A 20,161-nucleotide genomic window follows, 5' to 3' on the forward strand; every position below is an offset into this window, starting at 1 on the left:
TTCCACGTCCTCTCTCTCTTCCCCCTCTCCTCTTATTCACCCTGCAAATTCCTCTCACTACCCACAAAGACTCTCTCTCTCTCTCTCTCTCTCTCTCTCTCTCTTTGTGTCAGTTTGACTCGTGTGTTGATGAGGAAGCTGTGTCCGAACTACGAGCGGGAAGACGGGCTCGAGACCGTGCTCGAGGTCCCGATCCCGGAGGAGATGTTCGCCCCCGCCAGCAAGTCCTCCAACCGTCCCTGGGCCCACATGAAGTCCTGGATGTGGTCGTCGGGCCACAACAAGCCCGCTCCGGCGCTGGCCACCCTCCTCGGCGGGGGCCGGAGCGCGGAGGTCCAGCTCCTCCTCGGCGTCGTCGGCGCCCCGCTGGTCCCTCTCCCCATAAGCCCCCGCGACCACCCCGACGCCCCCTTCGCCGCCCACATCAAGGATCACCCCATCGTGAGTCGCATCCGTTTCCTTCCATTAAAGATCGAGTTTTTATTACCACTTCGTGTCAAGAACAGAAATTTAACGTGAAATTTCACATGATATATGGTATAAATTTATGGGTCTCATTGTATACCAGGGGAGCAATATGTTTTGACTTCCATGTTTCTCCGTTTTCCGAATTAATTATAGGAAGCGTCGATGGCGAAGTACATAGTGCAGCAGTACGTGGCGGCGTCCGGCGGCGAGCAGGCGCTGGGCGCGGTGGAGAGCATGTACGCCATGGGGAAAGTGAGGATGGCGGTGTCGGAGCTGTGCTCCGGCGAGGAGGGCAGGGCGAAGGCGGCGGTGGCGACGGTGAAGAGCACGAGGCACGGGGCCGGGGAGGTGGGCGGGTTCGTGCTGTGGCAGAAGAGGCCGGAGCTGTGGTGCCTCGAGCTGGTGGTCTCCGGCTACAAGATCAGCGCCGGCAGCGACGGCAAGGTGGCGTGGCGGCAGACGCCGTGGCACCACTCCCATGCCTCCCGCGGGCCGCCCCGGCCTCTCCGCCGGTTCTTGCAGGTATTCGCTACCACCTGCTCCTCAAATTTCGTTCCTTCTTTCTTTTTCTTTTTCTTTTTTTTCCTTAGACGACTTTTCTTTTCGGTCATTAACCTTAAACGACTTTTCAACTGGCACTTAAAAAAAGAAAAAAAAGGAAAATAGCCAATGTTACTCTCATACGGTGAGAAAGAAATTGAATTTGCTTTGGAAAATCCATTTATTTGCTTTAAGCGATGAGAAAATTTTCTTTTTCTTTTATGTCGACTTTATCCCACGTCAAATATATTCTAAAAGATGTAATATCTTGCGGTTGAATTAGATACACCTAAAGATAGGACGAAGATTTCTTTCAGATTCAGCTGCTAAAAAGTTAAGGTGAATTCGAAATTTCGATCTTCAATTCAAATGTTACTTTTGGATCGGTTAAGATATCAGGGCAGATTTCATATTCCTTAGATGCTTTAAAATTAAACTTGGGCAAGAGGTATCAAATCTTTTTCGCACCCGTGGGACCTTTATTAGGAGCATCTATTTGGGAATAACCCATCTTTCTTTTGACGAGAGGCTCTGCCAATTAACGCGTAACTCATGCGAATTTTCGGCGCTTCCAATGGGAAATGCCACACGGCCCCAGCGTTGACTTTGATCCTACCTAACCAAATAGAAGTCGATGTTCTCACGTACAATTCATGGAAAATATCACAAGTCAAAGGATGTCAGGTCAAGCCTCCTAGCAAATCATGCCTGAAAGCCACGAAGTGGGGAATTTTCCGACCAAACCCACCTTCTTGGGTTCATATTAGACTTTGGAAATTTGCACATTTGATTGCCTTAAAGTGTGCCCAATTGGGCCCCATTGTAGGAACCAATTCCCGCCTAACAAGCAAAATTTTGATCCTGATTTCGCCTGATTTCTTTTGATGATGATGTTAAGGTTTCCTAGTAAAACTTACACATTGAATTGAACAAATTACTCACGAGAAGACTTGAATTATGAGCAGGGTCTCGACCCAAGGTCCACGTCGGACTTGTTCTCGAACTCGGTCTGCATCGGCGAGAAGGCGATCAACAACGAGGACTGCTTCGTCCTCAAGCTTGAAGCCGAGCCTTACACGCTGAGAGCCAGGAGCAGCAGCAACGTTGAGATAATCCGGCACACGCTGTGGGGCTACTTCAGCCAGAGGACCGGCCTCTTGGTCCAGTTGGAAGACTCTCACCTCCTGAGGATCAAGTCGACGAGCTCCGAGAGCGTCCTCTGGGAGACCACCATGGAGTCTCTGATCCAGGACTACCGGACCATCGACGGCATAAACATCGCTCATGCCGGGAGGACGTCGGTGTCCTTGTTTAGGTTCGGCGAGAACAAGGAGAGCCATTCCAGGACGCGGATGGAAGAGGTTTGGGCCATTGAGGAGGTGGACTTCAACATCAAAGGGCTGTCGATGGACTGTTTCCTGCCTCCGGCTGATCTGAAGAAGGAGGAGGACGTGTGCGGGGTCGTGCCGAGCTATGCCCGAGTTCCATTCAACGTTCGGTCGAGCTCAGCCAAGATGAGTGCTTCGAAAGTCGTCGCTCTGGACATCGACGATTCGTACGACGTCCAAGGAGACGAAGAGCTGTAAATTGAACTTCATTTCCGGTCGTCTAACATCTTTTTTGTAAATACACGGACGATCGCCGCGCATCGGCTTGTGCGCAGAGCAGAGTTACTTATAAATAGGTCGAAAAATTGCCCGAGTTAAAAGCGATGAAATGGCGTATACCTCGATTTTTATCCCATTTCATTTGTTTCTTTGAATTCATTCTAGATATAGATACTCTCTTACACTTGCGTCCTACAAAATGCTGGGCAGATAAGCCTTTGTACGTAAAGAGATTCCTCATGACGAGGTTGATGATATATATATAGATGATTGGTCCTTTTCCTTGGCACTCCTGCTTCAATTTGTGACAGCACATTTCTTCATTTACCAAAACAGATAGAATGCGCTTCTTCAACCTCAACCCAATAGCAATTTACGTGCATACAGTACAGATATATAAACAAGGCTCTTGAAATTTTACTCCTATTTTGGGTTCTGCTGCCATCTCCAGCTAGCTAATGCTGCATTGCGCCCCCTTCAGGAGTTCGGGCTTTCTTGGCATCCTGTAGAATCGAGATGAGCTGTTCCACTGTTTGCAAGACGAAACTAACATCTGGAAGATGGAAACCGGCAAGATACTCATCCTCAGAAAATTCTGCTCTTTTCAACGTGCTCTTGTAGCTTTCGGTTGCTGATCTTGGGTGACCCCTTGCGATGGATATCTGCAATGGCAGAGAAGATGGAAGGAATTTTTGCTGTGTCACAAGGCACAAAGTATGCGCTCATACTTTACAAAAAATATACAGTAAATCCGATTGACCTTTTAAAAAATGTTATGGGCTACAGAACTACGTTTGAAGTACAAGGGGCTTCAATCAAATTCCACTAAAATACAAGAGGTGTCCACAAAATTCTAACCAGAATATTCAGCAGAAGTAGCACACAGGGATAAGAGTAATTCAATTGTCATAAAACAGGACTTTAAAGAGTTTAGAGACAACATTCTGTTAATCTACACAGCAAGAAGTAATGTCCTATCCAATATTTCATGACAACAGTCATAAGTCAGTAGGCAGACCGAAGCAAATATTAGCTAATGGCAGAGATTTTTGTGCGTGTGCAAGAGAGAGAGAGAGAGAGAGACTGACATAATGTTTTTCTCCCAAATCAAGGAGCCAAAACTTCCAGTGCGGGGAAAAGGTTCCGTTGATTTTGACACTTATGTTTGTCCAACCAGTGTGGTGAAACTCGACTCTATCCAAGCCACATGCCAACCCACTGCCAATGGCTTTGACATATGCCTCCTTCAAGCACCAATATCTGCAGAAGTCACAAGCCGAATATTACCAGTAAAGAAGTGGTTCAAAATCCCGACGCTATGCCAAATGCAATGCAAATGAAAATCACTACATCCACGGGAAAACCATTACTAGCCTAGAGATCACCATGAATATTTCATTTGTTCTATTTCCCAGGTCTTTCCTCAAATCATATCTGACAAATTCCTTCTTAGAGTTTGTTATCCAAATAGGTTGACTTAAGTTGGATAGGGTCATCATTGTAACAATGAACACAGAAGTTCTATAATAGCTAAACTCCCACCCAACTTCTCATTTTATGGGAGCAAGAGACTCCATGTTCCATTCCTTGCACCCCCCTCTTTATGAGTAGGAGTTTGAACTGTACATATCTTAAAGGTTCACATGTTTCAAGCTTTCTTTGTTTAACTGCCCGCTGCATGAAGGGGGAGTTCAATAGGTAAATCCATTTCACATTGTTCCACAACAACTTCAGTCTTTTAAGTATTTGTGATGTCATGCAATTTATCAATCATGACAAAGGCCAACAACTTCAAAAAAATGAAGTCCAAATGCTGAGGTCATAGAAATATTCTACTTATAAATGATCCGACAATTCTGAAAAATGTGAACCTAAAGAAGATGACATTTTCCTTCTATATATGCAATCCATAGGCTTCATTAACTTGTCGATGAAGGGAAAGGTTTATTTCGAGGGTGATGGGCCAACTTGAGAGGCCTTAATTACATAGAGAAAAGAGAGACAAAATGGTTCACCTAGACCATGACAAAAACCACTACAAGCAGTACTATGGAATAGAGTACATGAAGGATACACATGCAACAACAGATGCAGACGTAAAGAAGCCAAGAGCAGAAGAAAGGTGTCCTCTAAATGCTGCCAATTTCCATTGTCACCACACACTATCCATTTACAGCCAATCCTCCCTTGAAGTGTTACTATGAAAAAGTAACTGGATAATCCGTCCATACAAATCTTACCCAGTATTGGCTATAAGAATAGATAGTAACCTTCATAGTCAATAAATTGAAATTTAAGGAAGAGCAGAGCTAGTGCTATTCACTTTTCGATCTGTTGTTCCACACCAAATTAGCACACAAACTGATAATAATCTGACAACCAGTTGACATTTTCTGCTGCTGTAAAAGTATTAGCAGCAAATCCCGGATCTCTGATGGGGCACAAATATGTTCAATCTTGCTATTAGACACAAGTAATTGTAAATATTATGCCCTATGCACGTGCTATCAACTGCATCTTTAAGGACATTATTCAAGGATACAATCAACATTGTGTTTTCCTCACTGAAAGGGGAAGGGAAGGCCATAAAAGTATAGTGTTTTACTGTTCTTATTTGTCAATAATAAGTTGCACAGACCATCATCCATGTCAATCCCATTTTATATTTTCTGAATTGTCTCATCGAGGCACAAGAATAGCACAAGGCCCAATTTCAAGCAATAAATTTCAAGAAATTATGAGTAATCGCCTTTGAACCACAGACGAAGAGGGTGATTGAATGACTTATCCTGATTATTATAGGTAGATGACCACACTACCTGTAAAATTCAACCAAAATTTGTTCTTCATTGCCTGCACCTATTATAAAATCCCACTCCAGTCTTGAGAAATATGATGAGAAGTTTTGAATGAATTCAGGAACTGTTTCTTTCCACGGAAAAGTGCAAGAAACAATATCCAACCCCACAAGGCATAGTGGTTCTGATGCAATTGCCACATAATCGCCATGATGGGAGACATTAAAATTGAAATTGGGAAACTCCGTGACATCTTTATCACATTCCTTAAGAAGAAAAGGCAAAAAGAAAACAGCAGAGCATGTTAACACTTTGCAAGGAAACTGATAAGATCACTGGAAAACCATAACACTTCACACAGGATAGACAGTTATAGAAAACATCAAACCAAAAAGGAGCTCATGACAAGAGAAAATCGACTACCCACAATACATTTGCCTAGATAAATGCATCTGCCAAATAATCATTGGCTTTCAGCATGCTCATGATTGCATTACAATGAATCCCAACATATTAAGGCGTCTATAATTTCAAGTCCAATATTGTTTTCCACATATGCAACTCTCACATTACTAACTTATGAAAAGCAGGAAAAACAGATGTACATCACTTGCTTAGCTATAGACTAGTTTCTCTAAGCAACCTTTGCTCTTAAGTTGTTAGAAGCGCTCAATAAAAAAAAACCTTGCATGTTAGTCCTCTCATGTGAATCTATCACCTATGGTAAACAAAAAATCAGGACAAGAGTAGAACAATAGTGACACAACTACACAAGCACAAAATGCATATCTTAAAAAGTTGAAGTTCATGCCAGATGAATGAATATAGTTCTAACCATCCGAAGACATCCCCTTTCAACCATTTTTTAGAGGAAAACTCCCCATTTTACCATGTTTTAGAAGCAGTTAATGGATAAATATGAAAGATTGAAAAGTACACTCTTAACAATATCCACAGGCCAAAAACAATCTAAGGGTTCAATCAGCTTTTTGTCCCAGAAAGGCACAAGTGAGAAAACATGCATAGAAAAGAGTTCCCTGTAGAAACAAGTTCAACCAAGCCCAGAAAGAAAAGTCATCCTCAATCCTCACCTGCTGAAGTAGCAAGTTAACCAAAAATTTTCTGTATCTTCTCCTTTTGATCTTAAAAAACACATCAGTAGATAGGTCTTAACCGTTACCACAACAACTAATTCAATACTCAAAACTCGACATAGAGAGTCATGAGAGAAGCTCACAATTAATTGTTTCTCTATCTCTGTCGTAAACTATTTCCAGAATAGCAATTGAGGGATAATTTCACCAGACGCCATTACGTGTTTTATTTCGCATAATGTGGCGACAACATCGTACCAGCATGCTGCTGCGCTTATGAGATTTGATAAAACAAAGCAAATCCTCTCGGCCTTCGACAAAATGTTGGTTTTGCACGGACGTCACCCTCCCAAATAAGTTTACTCACACATAAACCGGATGATCAAATTACCACAACACAATCAAAACCACACAAAGTAACCAAAGAAAGGAAAATTTGAAGTGTCAGTCAGGAACTATTGCAAGCATACCAGATACGGTTTGCCCTCCAAGGTGCGCTCGATGCTAATTTGCTCGTATGGGATTCCGAGCACCTGATGCAACAGAGCATATTGCAGCAACCGGCTGACCAACGCCCTCTTCCTATCCTCGCTTTTGACGAACCTACCCACATAAAGAAAACACGTCAAAACGCCATCTTGATGCCGTCTTTCGATTCTGCATCTGCCTCCTTTTGGGACTCCATTGATCGCAGAAACCAAAGAAGAGAAACACCAGCACGAGAGAGAGAGAGAGAGTGAGAAAGAACCTGAGGACTGAGGGGTGTTGAGAAGGAGGGAGGATGGAGAGGGCAGAAGAGAAGTCCTGGGGAGATGGGCACCACTTGGATACGTTCACCGCCCACCGTCGAACTCCCTCCTCCATTGATGGACCTTCCGACTGTCTGGGTATTCTCGTCTCGTCTGCCGTCTACAGCAGTTTTCTAGTCTGTTAATTAATTCTTGTGCTACATTTGATTCTTATCTCGAAGTCCAATTCTTTTATCGGCATGTTTTTTTTTTTTGACTCAAGAAATCCCGCACAACCGACAGCTGGAAAAGTAAACTCTGAGAAGGCACGTAGAAAATCACCACCCACGCATGCGGGGTAAGTCGCCAAATGATCCGTCAGCCTCTTTATAACTTGCGTTGCAAGGGCTTCGAACTCCAAGAAGTCTGGAGCCTACCCAACAGAGCCACCGTGGCGGGTGATTTTATCGGCATGTTTATATTCCGAAGATATTTTTATTAGGACTAATATATAAAAAAAAACCCTATACTATAATTATTGCAACGACATTAATATATAAAAAAAAAACCCTAAACAATAATTATTGCAAAGACATTATCCTAGATTTTTTTTCATATTGCCCAAATTCATAGGCTCTTACTATAATACCGAAACCCCAAACTTTTTTTTTTTTTTTAAATTACTTAAAACCCTAAGCTGCAAGCTCTACTCGCTCGATAAATGTGATAAAACGAGTTTGAAATCCATTTTTAACTCATGTTTGAGTAGGTTAGGTCATTAATAAGTTACCTAAAAATTTTAAACATAAATTCAAATGGCCCTTGGCACGGGCTCGATGACTGTTGCCACCCTTTCCCCACCATTGTCGGTATGACAACGATGATGAGGGCTGCAAACCCCTACTGATTTCCAACATTTTCTTCTTTCTTTTAATTTTTAAATTAGCTTTTTTATTATTTTTAAATAAAAAAATTCAATCAAGATCAAAGTTACATCATTTTAACCACGTTAGAGAGAAAAATATATAGTTAAAAAATCACATTAGTGTTTAGAGTTAACGGAATGATTTGATTATACTAATTTAATAAATTTAATGATTTAATTATTTTTTTAATAAATTTTATGACTTAATTATATTTTTATTCTTAGTTGGGTGTTACGATGCGTGTAGCCAAAAATGAATGTCTAATTGCATACAAGCGCTATTGGGGTGGCAACATGCCATTTCAACATGGACTCAAAATCTTATATCTACATTCCATGTGGGACAAAACTGATGGAGCATTTAGAGCGAGGACGTGACATGCCTCGATTTTATAGAACTATTCACCCAAGCCACAGTCACGACAAGACCAAGGCCGTACAAGGGTCACGTTGTCCGTACGAACTTTCATGTTGCCGTCTTTTCAGTTTTTATGCCTAAAGGAAGATAATCGTTTCAAACAAGAACTCATCAACCCTTTCGACTTTGTCATTCCATTTTCTTTCAACAGTCTAGATTCATGATTGAAGAAATGCAATAAATACTATTGTCGTGCATTTCGCGACGTTCTAGATGTGTTCGATTAGTAATTTCTTTTCTGCATATTCTTTTTCATGTTTGATGGGTTTCTAATTGATTAGGTTCTTTCAGAATGCTATTTTTCATATTAAAGGGGAGGGCATCACTCATCACCCGGGCAAAATTCACTGCCTTTTGCCTCATTGCCAACTTTACGCACCCCATCTGACGTTTGTAACCTAACCCCCGATTCTATGCTCGAAGGTCTGTTAGTTCGGTACTCACCTGCATTTTCGCATTGCTCATGAGCAGCACAATGTCTTAGCCCATGACCCAACTTGAGCACGCAATCTGCCTCACCAACTTAGCAAGCCAATCTGTGGAGTTGTTCATTCTTTGAAGACAACAATCTAAGGAAGAAAAAAAAAAAACTAAGAATTAGAACTCAAATGAGGTTAGTTATGGGTCCATAAATTTGTGTTGCATACAAATGGGTTAATACAAGGTTAAAGGTTTGGGTCGAATTATTTTTCACTTGACCCGACTTACTTATTTGACAGGTCTACCATTGATGTATCAATATATCAAATCTTCTTTATTTTTCTTTTTCATGTCACAAAAACCCCTAAAATTATACTAATGTGAGAAAACTACCCTCAATGTCATATCCACGTCAGTGTCGCTTTCCATGCAAGCCACCATGTCGGTTTATTAATAGTTGTCTCGAAAAGAAGTGTGATTGAAGATTTTTTTTTTTTTTTGTCGGTCATTATACAAGTTCGAGATATTAATGATATGAAAAAAAAGTTTAGAGTACTAGTATCATGATTGACAAATTTCAAGATGTTTTTGTGGTAACAAAGGGCACACCACTATATATTTCAATATTAGTTACACAAAAAAAAAAAAAAAGTTTGGAGGATTGGCATTACACTAGATAGTTTGGGGTTTGATGGTAGATAGATGATATTTTTGTCACATAGTTATAAATTTGGAATTTTTTGTGATATGAAAATAAATTGAATATTTCTTCATACCAAGAATAGTTTAGTGTTATTTACAGTAATTTTTTTTTTCACATGATAGATATAGATTGGCTTTTTCATTTTAATAATTATGATGGTAGGGTATTAACGAGACAACAATACTAGTTTGAGGGTTTTTTTACGTACGACATAGGAGTTTTTTTGGGAGTAATTGTACACCAGTAGCACCGGTTTCGACTTTTCTGTGTACATGCAAAAATTAGACCAGCCGACCTGCGCCATCCCTAGACCGAACCAGGTTCCAATGAACGTTACGGTGCATACTACACATTGATGAAAAATTAAACCAGACGACCTGCGCCATCCCTAGACGTCCGATCAAGCAAAAGCACACGGTACAGTTGAATAACTTGTCGTGCATAGAGACTTCCGACTTGTTGTGCCCGAGTTTCGGTTGAACCGGGCGGTTCGGTTCGACTTCCGAGCAGCTTATATAAATGATCGAATGCATAAGAACCCATCCAGACCATTCCCATTAAGAACCGCGAAATCCTGTTCTTGCCATCACTCTGAGTCGATTGCACGGTATGTTCTTGCACTAAACTTTGGCGAGTCGATTTCCCATATTCTTCGGGATTTTCTCTATCTTCGTTTCTTCAAGTTCATTCCCGTTGCATGCGCTTTAAGCTAAAAGAAAGAATCGGTGCTTGAATTTGTGAAGTACAGGTAGTTCGATTCTTGTCAGAAAACCTATGATGGAAGTGGGCATATCATTCTTGGGTGGATTAAAGGCCGCGGCTTCATTCCTGCTCTTCGCATTCCTCCGAAGCTTCGGCTTCGCAGTGTTGTCCCTACCCTTCCTGTACGCGTCCCTCGAGTCTTTGCTCGTCTCGCTCGCTGCGCACCCGTCGATCAACCTCCCTCAGCTTCTGGGCAAGAACCCAGACGGGTCTTTCCCCATCTGGTCGATCATCATCTTCAGCCCTTACTTGTACTTCGCCAGGGCTTTCTCCGCGATCAGGAGGCGGAGGAGTGGCGAGGCCCCGTACAGCGAGATCTGGGAGGGCGTGTACGTTGGAGGATGGCCGTCTTCGCGCGATGAGTTGCCTCCCGGCGAACCCGCGATCGTGGACTGCACTTGTGAGTTCCCGCGGCGGCCCGAGTTGAGCGGGCACGTGTACTTCTGCGTCCCGACTTGGGATACACGGTCGCCGGGGCCGGGTGAGATCGAGTCCGCAGTGAAGTGGGCTTGTAGGAAGAGGGCTCAGAACAAGCCTGTGTTCATTCATTGTGCCCATGGTATGGAAGAAAGAGGATATTATTGTTAAGAATTCGGTGTTGATCATGATTTATACACATGTTTTAGGAGCGAAATATCACAGGGATCTAAATTCTAGCACTTGGCGCTATGCTGTTGTAGAAGTGCTTTTGACTGCATGAAGCTCTTGTCTTGATACTCTTGATGCGCCAGCCGTCGTATATATTCTGTAATGGGGTTTGAAGATTACACCTTTTTTATAAGCCCGTGTTCGTCAAAGCAGCAGCCGTTCGCGAATATTCATTAACTGTTTTGCATCTGTTCGTGACAAGTTTTCTCTTGAAACTGATCCCCAGGTCATGGAAGGAGCGTGGCCGTGTCGTGTGCTCTGCTGGTGGCTCTTGGGGTTGCAGAAGACTGTAAGAGTGCCGAGCGGATCATCAAGGAAAGACGTCCTTGCATTCGGGTGAATAAGCTCCACAGGAAGGCGTTGGAAGAATGGTCGAAGCGCCGGGTTTCTTCCCCCAAGGAGAACGGACACGGAGGAGTAGGACGCGCGCTCTCCTGCGGCGAATCCAATCGTTCTTGATACGACGCGTCTGCAACGCTGGACCAAATCTTCTGTAGGAGCTTTCTCAGTTATCTTCGTGCTCAACTTTTAGAATCTCATCTCCGACAATCCTGTCGTCGGAGTGATTCTGTAGTACTATCAAACTTCTCCAGTTTTCAGAAGTATTAATGGTGTTTACTGTTTTGAACATATGCATTAACAGAGCTCTCGGTTTAGTTCATTCATAACTCATTTAGTACCATTTATAATTTTTTTGAAATGTTCTATTACTTTGTTTAGATTTTTCGGGCTAATTCCATAAAAAAAACATCAATTTTAGATCGATGGACAAATCTGGCCAAAACTTTTTTTGTCTCATGAAAAAGCACAAATTTTAGGTTCGAGGGACAAATTTGGCCCGAACTTTTTCTCGTAAAAAAGCACAAACTTTAAGTTAAGTGACAATTATGGCCCCATTTTTGTTTTCTCCCGTACAAAATAACAAACTTTCACTCCTATCCAAAATCTAACTCTTACCATTAACTTTCTATTTGAAGTTAACCTTATTTCAAGAAAATGTTCTAGCTGTGAGGTTGGTGGATCTCATCCATGGTTTCTCTTGATCTACAATTTCATATTACAACAAAACAATAAAGTCCAGCGAAAGAAATTCAATCGGGAGATTTTTTTACTTGCTAGTGAAGTATAGATGGTATAGTTTCACTGTTATTCTTCAAACTATAGCTCAAACAAGAAGAAAATGGATGGTGTTAGCCAACAAGTGCACATGGATTAAGGACAATCAATGAATATAAGTTAAGAGTGGCCGGATTTAGAATTTAAGTGAAAGTTAATGATTTTTTTCCAAACAAAAAAATTTGGGTCAAAGTTGTCACTCGATCTAAAGTTTGTGCTTTTTACGAGACAAAAAAGAGTTTGGGCCAAATTTGTCAATTGATCTAAAGTTGGTGCTTTTTTACAAGACAAAAAAAAGTTTGGGCCAGATTTGTCCATCGACCTAAAGTTGGTGTTTTTTTTTTTAATTAACCCCATCTTTGTTTCTTTTCATTTTTTCCTCTCTTCTTTCTCTTCTTTAGCCGGCCGCCAGGTGTGAGTCTCCACCAGTGATTAGAAAAGGAGGACGATGAAAAGAAAAAAAAAAAAGACTTATTTCTAAAAATATTCTTGAAATGAAATGTTTCTTTTTTCTTTTTATTCCGTGGCCACTTTTCTATTTTGGAAAATAAAATAATTAATGTTATCAAATGAATTTCCATTTTTTTCTGATTCGGAGAATAAAAGGAAAAAAGAAATAACAGGAATATTATCATGCAAGCTTAAGAGTTCAATATGACTAAAGCAAGCATAGAGGAAGTACAAAGTGAAAAGCTAGTGTGCTAAACAGATTGCTAGACTTTGGTGGAAAGTGTATTAGGCTGGGCTGAAAACCCATGCAATGTGAAGACTATAATAGAGCATTGTAAAGAAATATTAGCCCAAATCGACTCGTTGTCGCTGGCCCATTGTTCTCGGGAGGCCAACAAGGCTGTAGATTGGCTTGCGAAGGCCCACTCGACTAAAACGCTCCCTCAAATTGGATGTCTTTTCCCCCTTTATCACTCTCGAAATATTTTATATTTGAAAATTTATCTATCGTTTCTTTGTAATTCTCGTTGTTTTTGAATGAATGAAAGCATCATATTAGACTAAAAAAAAAAAAATTAAGTCCCTGCACAAAAAACAGGTGCAAGTTTAGCCGAAGGAAGAAAGTCCAAGTTGGACTTTTTTGGCGAGAGGGGTGTTTCTTGTTCCCTCATTAGTCCCATCTCCATGAATAGAAGGGAGAAGCGAAACAAAGCAAGCACGCGTGGTTTTAATTTCCTCCACTCTGGCACGGCACTGCAAGCGAAGTCGGAGGAGAGGACCTCCCCGATCTTTGCATTGAATAAAACTGCTGCTGCACATAAATGATGAAGGAAGATCCGGTCTCACATGGAAGCTCTTCGTTTCGTTTATAAGCCGCAAGTGGAGTTGAAGCTTGTGACTTGCCGGTTGTCTCCATCAATACATGCACAACAAGGGACCAAAAAAAAAAAAAAAAAATACAAAATACAACGTTGATGATGTCAATTCTGCAAATTTTAAAGCCGAGAAAGGCAAAAAGGTAATAAAGATGGTTTTTTTTTTTAAATTGTATTTCGACGACATGGTACCCAAGGAATAGTTGATTTGGTCTTCTTCGTGTGTACTTACTTCGAAAAAGAAGTTACACCGACTGGCGTACGACGGTCCTACACCGAACCAGGTCCTTACTTAGAAGATGTGTATGGCCGAGCAAAAGCAGCCGGGTTAACATTAATATCGAGGCACTTGCTCAAAAAAACAAAAACATTAATATCGAGGCCTAACGTGTTGACTTTTTGGGCCCTCAATTTATCCAGGTGCGATAGTCTTCTTTTTTTCAGAAACCCTCGTAGCATTAAGAGGAATAACCCGTACAGCCCGCGGCTAGTCTTACGTATTCTAACATATGTAAAGTTTACTTTTCAACCAAAAATAATATATATAAAGTTTACTGATTTTCCAAGCACATTAGATATTCCTCAACACATGTCGCGCACTATATCTTAAGAGAAAATAATTCTAGACTTTCAATTTATTTAGTTTAGCACATCACAAAATGATTAAATTTAACCCATCTCAAAGTCAAATCAATCATTCGGTACTAATAATACCTATATTATATAGAATATCTTTTCATTTCCATCCATTTCTAAATTAGCAAGAATTAATATGATTTTTTTATCACATTTTTTTTGTGTGGTTATAAATGCTACGATAGTGCTGTTTAAATTTATGTTAGCTTTTGATCTTTATAATAAATAATGTAAAACCTCATTTAGAATTATTTTGAATTGATGTTCTTGCTACTTTAACAATAGTTATCTTCATAAGAATGTATGAATATTGTATTGATTTATCTATAAATAATTTTACTTATATCAATTTAAATAGGATTAATACTCTGAAAAATCTCAAACCGACATCTTTGATAAATTTATCCAAAACTAATACACTTATGATAAATTTACCATATATTAGTTTCTATTAAATTTTATTGTTAAATTATTAAGTTAAATGACAAGTGATAGTTGATTGATATATTAATTTGAGATTTTATTCTCCGTTTGTCATAGTTTACAATGCAATTTAACATTGGGTATTACTAATTTGAGATTTTGGCGGTTGAATAAATTAATTTGTGATAAATTTGTCATAAATATACAAATTTATGGTTTTTTATGGTTAGTCAGGGTAAATTTGTTATTGATGTACCGATTTTGGGTTTTTTAGGGTAAAATAAATGGTTTTTGGTAAATTTGTCGTACATGTACAGATTTAGAGTTTTTAGGGTATTAACTCATTTAAATATTGTTCCTAAACATTTACATAGATAAAAATTTCTAGCCTTTTCATTTTGTGTTTTCTTAATTAAATTCAGTTACATATCTAAGTTAGGAAATTTAATTAGACAAAAAGGTGATGAAAACAATCAGCATATCTTTTATCTATTTACAAAATGGATTAAAATGAAATGATATTGTGAAATCTAAGTAATAATGTAATTACAAAAAGTTGCGAAATCCAATGACCGATTTGACTTTGTTATGAAAAGTCATAGGACTAGATCGAACAAATTGAAAATCTTTGAACCGTTAAGAATAATTTAAAGTTCAAAGGTGACATATCAAAATTTAGGGATGTTATGAAATATATGAATAAATGAAATACACGAATGAATATTCATTATATTTATCTTATCTAATGTATTTATTATGGTACATTTGTCTCATATATTATAAATACATTTTCCTATACAATAAATGTTCATTTCACTATCCAATACATGTATTATTCGATACATTGATATTAATGATAAATACATTCTTGTTTTCCCATAAATAAGAGCTTAGTTTTTGTTGTAGACATAATAATAATATATTGGAAATAAAATTCTCTCATCTGACTTTCTTCACTATCTTTAGTGTTTACCTTTTCTCTTCTCAATCTCTTTATTCTCTCTATTATATATTTGCAATGCAATATTTTACAATACGTTATCGATCACGAAGATCTACCGACGAGTAAGTAATTTTTGCAAGGTATGTGTTCTTTTTATTAATCAACTTATACTTCATCTTCTCCTATCAATTCTTCATTTTATTTTTTTTGGCCTGAAACCAATTTCAAATCTAAAAGTATCATTACATTCTGAAGTAATAGTGTATATTTAGAAATCTTTATAATTAATTTAAGGATTTATTTTTGCAAAGATTATGACAAATATTGAAAAGCTCAAATTTCACATCCTGAAAGTGAGTAAAAAGAATTATCTATCTCGGTGCCTTAACATGGAAATGCACATCCAAGGACAAGGTCTCGCTAATGCAATTACAGATGATAGAATCTCAAATGCCAAAGATAGAATAAATGCACTGATTTTTATTCGCTGTCATTTGCATGAGAGCCTGCAGACTCAATATTTATTCGTTCGAGACTCTCAGATCTTGTGGAGGAGGTTGAAGGATAGGTATGGTCATACCAAGACTGTTATCCCCCTCTCAAGCACAATATGACTGGTAAAATCTCAGATTACAAGATTTTAAATTAGTATCTGACTATAATTCCGCTTTATTTGATATTATTTCTCGACTTGAGTTATGCGGTATCAAACCCGTTGATGCAAAATTGTTAGAGAAAACTTTCTCTACCTTCAATGCTTCGAATATTGTATTGTAACAGTAATACCGACAGCATCAGTTTGCCACATACTCTAAATTAATTTATGTGCTTCTTATTACCAAGCAAACTAATGTGTTGCTGCTAAAAAATTATGATCTTAGACATGTTGGCTCAAAAGTATTGTCCGAAGCACATGCTAACTTTGAGAAAAATATTGATAGGGCTATAAGCGCAGGCAAGAACATAATGCTAGAAGGGATGATAGGAAATTTAACCCTCATTGGAAATCTAACTTTGGTCTGAATCATGACAAAAAAAAAAAGTCAAAGAATGTGATTAATGAAAGTATTTGTCATCGTTGTGGCATGACTGGGTATTGGTCACTTATTTGTTGTACGCCAAAGCACTTTGTTGACCTATACTAGGCATCTTTAAAAAATATGAGCAAACGTGGTGAATCTCATGCCATTGAAATCAATCTTACTGCTATAATCACTGTTGAAGCTAACAATATCTCCATTGGTGAGACTTATCTTGCTCCCGAAGTAGCGAATGCATCCCTGGATGTTTCTGATTTTTTTGAGGACATTTGATTACTTTGATGATGCATCAGATTAGTGAATGATAATTTGAATTTCGAATTCTATGATTCTAATCATTTATTTTAGTTGTTAAGCTTTAAATGTATTGTTTTTTATTGTTCTTTAATATGGTTATGAAATGCTTACGAACCTTATATAATATTTATTTTGAAATTTTATTGGACTTTATAACTAATATGCAAATTTTATGATATTCGATACCTGAAATTGTCAACATAAATGCAAATGGAAAATACCGAGAAAAATGAAGATGTTTGTTTGATTGATAATGCAACAACACATACTATATTTCGTAGTAGACATTTTTTCTCGAGTATGACATTGCGTAAGGCACAAATCCATACAATATCGGATCCTGTTCTGATTATTGATGGTTTTGAGAATGCCATAATTGTTTTACCAAATGGCGCAATCCTACATATTGAGGATGCGTTTCTAAGTATTAGATCAAAAATGAATCTGCTAGTTTTAAAGATGTACCCCGTAATGGATATACTATTTATGAGCAAGATAAGGAATATATTGGCATTTCCTCTTATAAGATGGGCTTGGAGACTATCTATGAGAAGCTAGAAGCTTCTTCTCTATGTTTGTATTGTGTTATGATTAAAGCTGTTGAAACCTGTGCCACTACATCCTAGGGATTGGTAAACCCTAATCAGTTTGGACTGTGGCATGATCGTCTTAGTCACCCTAGCGTTTCAATGATGCGTAGAATAATTTACAAAAGGGACACTTTAAACGATATAAATGTATTATTATCCAAAGATTATAATTGTGAAGCTTGTTCACAAGGAAAGCTCATTATCAAACCTTTTATAATAAAGGTTAATTTTGAATCCCCTTTATTCTTGCAAAGAATTTAGGGTAATATTTGTGGACCAATACAACTACCAAGTGGACCATTTCGATATTTTATGGTACTAGTGGACGCATCATGTAGATGGTCCTATATTTGCCTATTATCTATGCGCAATGTGACATTTGCATGTTTACTTGCATAGATTATAAAGCTCCTGGCACAATTTTCTTATTATTCAATTAAGAGTATAAGGATAGATAATGCTAGTGAATTTACATCAAAGAGTTTTGATACCTATTGTGCTTCACTCGGAATCGAAATTGAGCACTCGGTTGCATATATTCATACTCAAAATGGATTGACAGAATCATTGATTAAACATATCCAAATCATTGCTCGCACTCTATTATTGAGAACGAATCTCAATGATACAACATGTGGTCATGTAGTTTTGCATACGGCAGCTCTAATAAGATTACGCTCTACTGCTAGTCTTTTACAATCTCCCCTTCAAATAGGTTTTGGTTATAAACTAGATATTTCATCTTTACGCACCTTTGGTTGTGCAGTATAGGTGCTTGCAAAAAAGAACAAAAATGCGTCCCCAATGCCGTTTGGGCATTTGTGTTGGGTTTAATTCACTATCTATCATTAGGTTCTTGGAACTAACTACCGGTGATCTTTCTACTAGTAGATTTGCAGATTGTCATTTTGATTAGACTAGGTTTCCATCAATTGGGATACCCACGACTTCAATGACTGCAAAACAAAAACTAGTTAAGGTTTTCTCTTGGAATGAGAAAAAATTATCTCAATTAGACCCAAGAACTCCTGAATGTGAAAACGATGTGCGGCCTATAATCCATTTACAAGCTATCACATTTAATGATGCTACTAAGGTAACAAAGTCTCATATTCTAGCCGCAAATGCTCTAGCTAGGATAGTTATTCCCAAATGATAAGCTAAAATAGATCAAAATTCCCCGCACTTGAAGCGTGGTAGACCGATAGGCGTTGTGCTTGCTCCCAAAGAGCTTATTGCCCCTGAAAAGGCACAAACTCATGAAAGGAACACCAACCCTTGGAATACTGAGAATTTTATTAAAGATTGTAATGAAATTTAGGATTGAAATGAAATCATCATTGATGATACTTTTGCATTCTCAATTGCTCATAAAATTATGGATGATGATTGTGAGCTGCAATCTATTATTGAATACCGTCAAATGCAAGATTGGCCTAAGTAGGAGGAAGTAATTAAGGCTGAATTAGTTTTGCTAGTTAAACGAGAGGTTTTTGGACCCGTAACTCATATCCTTGATAATTTAAAGCCCGTTGGATATAAATGGATATTTGTCCAGAAACGAAATGAGAAAAACGATGTTGTTAGGTATAAAGCCCGACTCGTTGCCCAATGATTCTCCCGACTTGGGATTGATTATAATGGGATATATTCACCTGTGATGGATATGATTACATTTCGTTTTCTCATTAGCCTAGTAATCTCTGAAAAATTGGGAATGCGTCTTATGGACGTTGTGACGGCATATTTATATGGCTCATTAGACTCTAATATTTATATGAAAATTCTCAAGGGATTCAAAATACCTAAAGCATGCACTCTCCGTAATTTATTCTCAATAAAATTGCAAAAATTATTGTACGGATTAAAGCAATCCGATTACATGTGGTATCAACACCTAAGTGCGTACCTAATTAAGGAAAGGTACAAGAATGATCCTATTTGCCCATACGCGTTTATTAAGAAATCAAAAACCGGATTTGCTATAGTAGCAGTTTATGTCAATGATATAAATTTAATTAAAACTCCAGAAGAGTTAGCCGTATTTGAAAATGGAGTTTAAAGTTAGATATTTAGGTAAAACCAAACTTTGTCTTTGTTTAGAGCTTGAACATAAAACAAGTGGAATAATCGTCAATCAATCAGTATACGTCGAAAGATTGCTTAAACGCTTCAACATAGACAAAGGTCACCCATTGAGCACCCCTATGGTTGTAAGGTTTCTAAATCCCCAAAATGACCCATTTCATCCTAGAGAATCTGATGAAGAGATACTTAGTCCTAAAGTACCATAACTTAATGCAATTGGGGCTTTGATGTATTTGGCACAATGTACGAGATTATTATCGCTTTTGCAGTAAATTTATTAGCACGTTTTAGTTTTGAGCTTACTCGAAGACATTGGAATAGAGTTAAACATAGTTTCCATTATCTCCAAGAAACCATAGATTTGAGATTATATTATTCCAATGATTTCACTAACTCTCATTTAGTTGGATATGCTGATGCTAGATATAAATCCGATCCACATAAGGCTCGCTCTCAAACCGAGTATTTATTTTGTTATAATGGCACTGCTATTTCTTAGTGTTCTACGAAGCAATTGCTAATAGCTACATCCTCTAACCACTCTAAGATTATTGTTTTATATGAAACTGGAAGAGAGTGTGTTTAGTTAAGA

The 20,161-nt window shown here is 38.5% G+C and overlaps 2 protein-coding genes across 2 annotated transcripts; one reads left to right on the plus strand and one right to left on the minus strand.

Annotated features, from left to right (window-relative positions):
• Positions 1-2,894, plus strand: LOC104421122 (hypothetical protein). Its single transcript, XM_010032966.3, has 3 exons — positions 1-441; positions 622-990; positions 1,974-2,894. The coding sequence occupies exons 1-3, from the start codon at positions 130-132 to the stop codon at positions 2,592-2,594; spliced, it is 1,302 nt and encodes a 433-aa protein (XP_010031268.1). The 5' UTR covers positions 1-129; the 3' UTR covers positions 2,595-2,894.
• LOC104421124 (L-aminoadipate-semialdehyde dehydrogenase-phosphopantetheinyl transferase) lies at positions 2,877-7,445 on the minus strand. Its single transcript, XM_010032967.3, has 5 exons — positions 7,256-7,445; positions 6,978-7,110; positions 5,435-5,679; positions 3,704-3,875; positions 2,877-3,277 (listed from the first exon to the last, which is right to left on the minus strand). The coding sequence occupies exons 1-5, from the start codon at positions 7,369-7,371 to the stop codon at positions 3,071-3,073; spliced, it is 873 nt and encodes a 290-aa protein (XP_010031269.2). The 5' UTR covers positions 7,372-7,445; the 3' UTR covers positions 2,877-3,070.
• Between the last annotated feature and the right edge of the window lie 12,716 nt (positions 7,446-20,161).

This window comes from Eucalyptus grandis, chromosome 1 (genome assembly GCF_016545825.1).
Source record: "Eucalyptus grandis isolate ANBG69807.140 chromosome 1, ASM1654582v1, whole genome shotgun sequence".
In the NCBI taxonomy this organism is placed as follows: Eukaryota; Viridiplantae; Streptophyta; class Magnoliopsida; order Myrtales; family Myrtaceae; genus Eucalyptus; species Eucalyptus grandis.

What these genes read in the sequence shown, in the direction of transcription:
- LOC104421122 (XM_010032966.3), top strand. Translation starts at nt 130, where the DNA reads ATGAGGAAGCTGTGTCCGAACTACGAGCGGGAAGACGGGCTCGAGACC. An exon ending in ACATCAAGGATCACCCCATC is followed by an intron (nt 442 to 621) that starts GTGAGTCGCATC and finishes AATTAATTATAG; the next exon opens with GAAGCGTCGATGGCGAAGTA. An exon ending in CTCTCCGCCGGTTCTTGCAG is followed by an intron (nt 991 to 1,973) that starts GTATTCGCTACC and finishes AATTATGAGCAG; the next exon opens with GGTCTCGACCCAAGGTCCAC.
- LOC104421124 (XM_010032967.3), bottom strand. Translation starts at nt 7,371, where the DNA reads ATGGAGGAGGGAGTTCGACGGTGGGCGGTGAACGTATCCAAGTGGTGC. An exon ending in ATTTTGGTTGAATTTTACAG is followed by an intron (nt 3,876 to 5,434) that starts GTAGTGTGGTCA and finishes TGACTTCTGCAG; the next exon opens with ATATTGGTGCTTGAAGGAGG. An exon ending in ATTTGGGAGAAAAACATTAT is followed by an intron (nt 3,278 to 3,703) that starts GTCAGTCTCTCT and finishes CTGCCATTGCAG; the next exon opens with ATATCCATCGCAAGGGGTCA.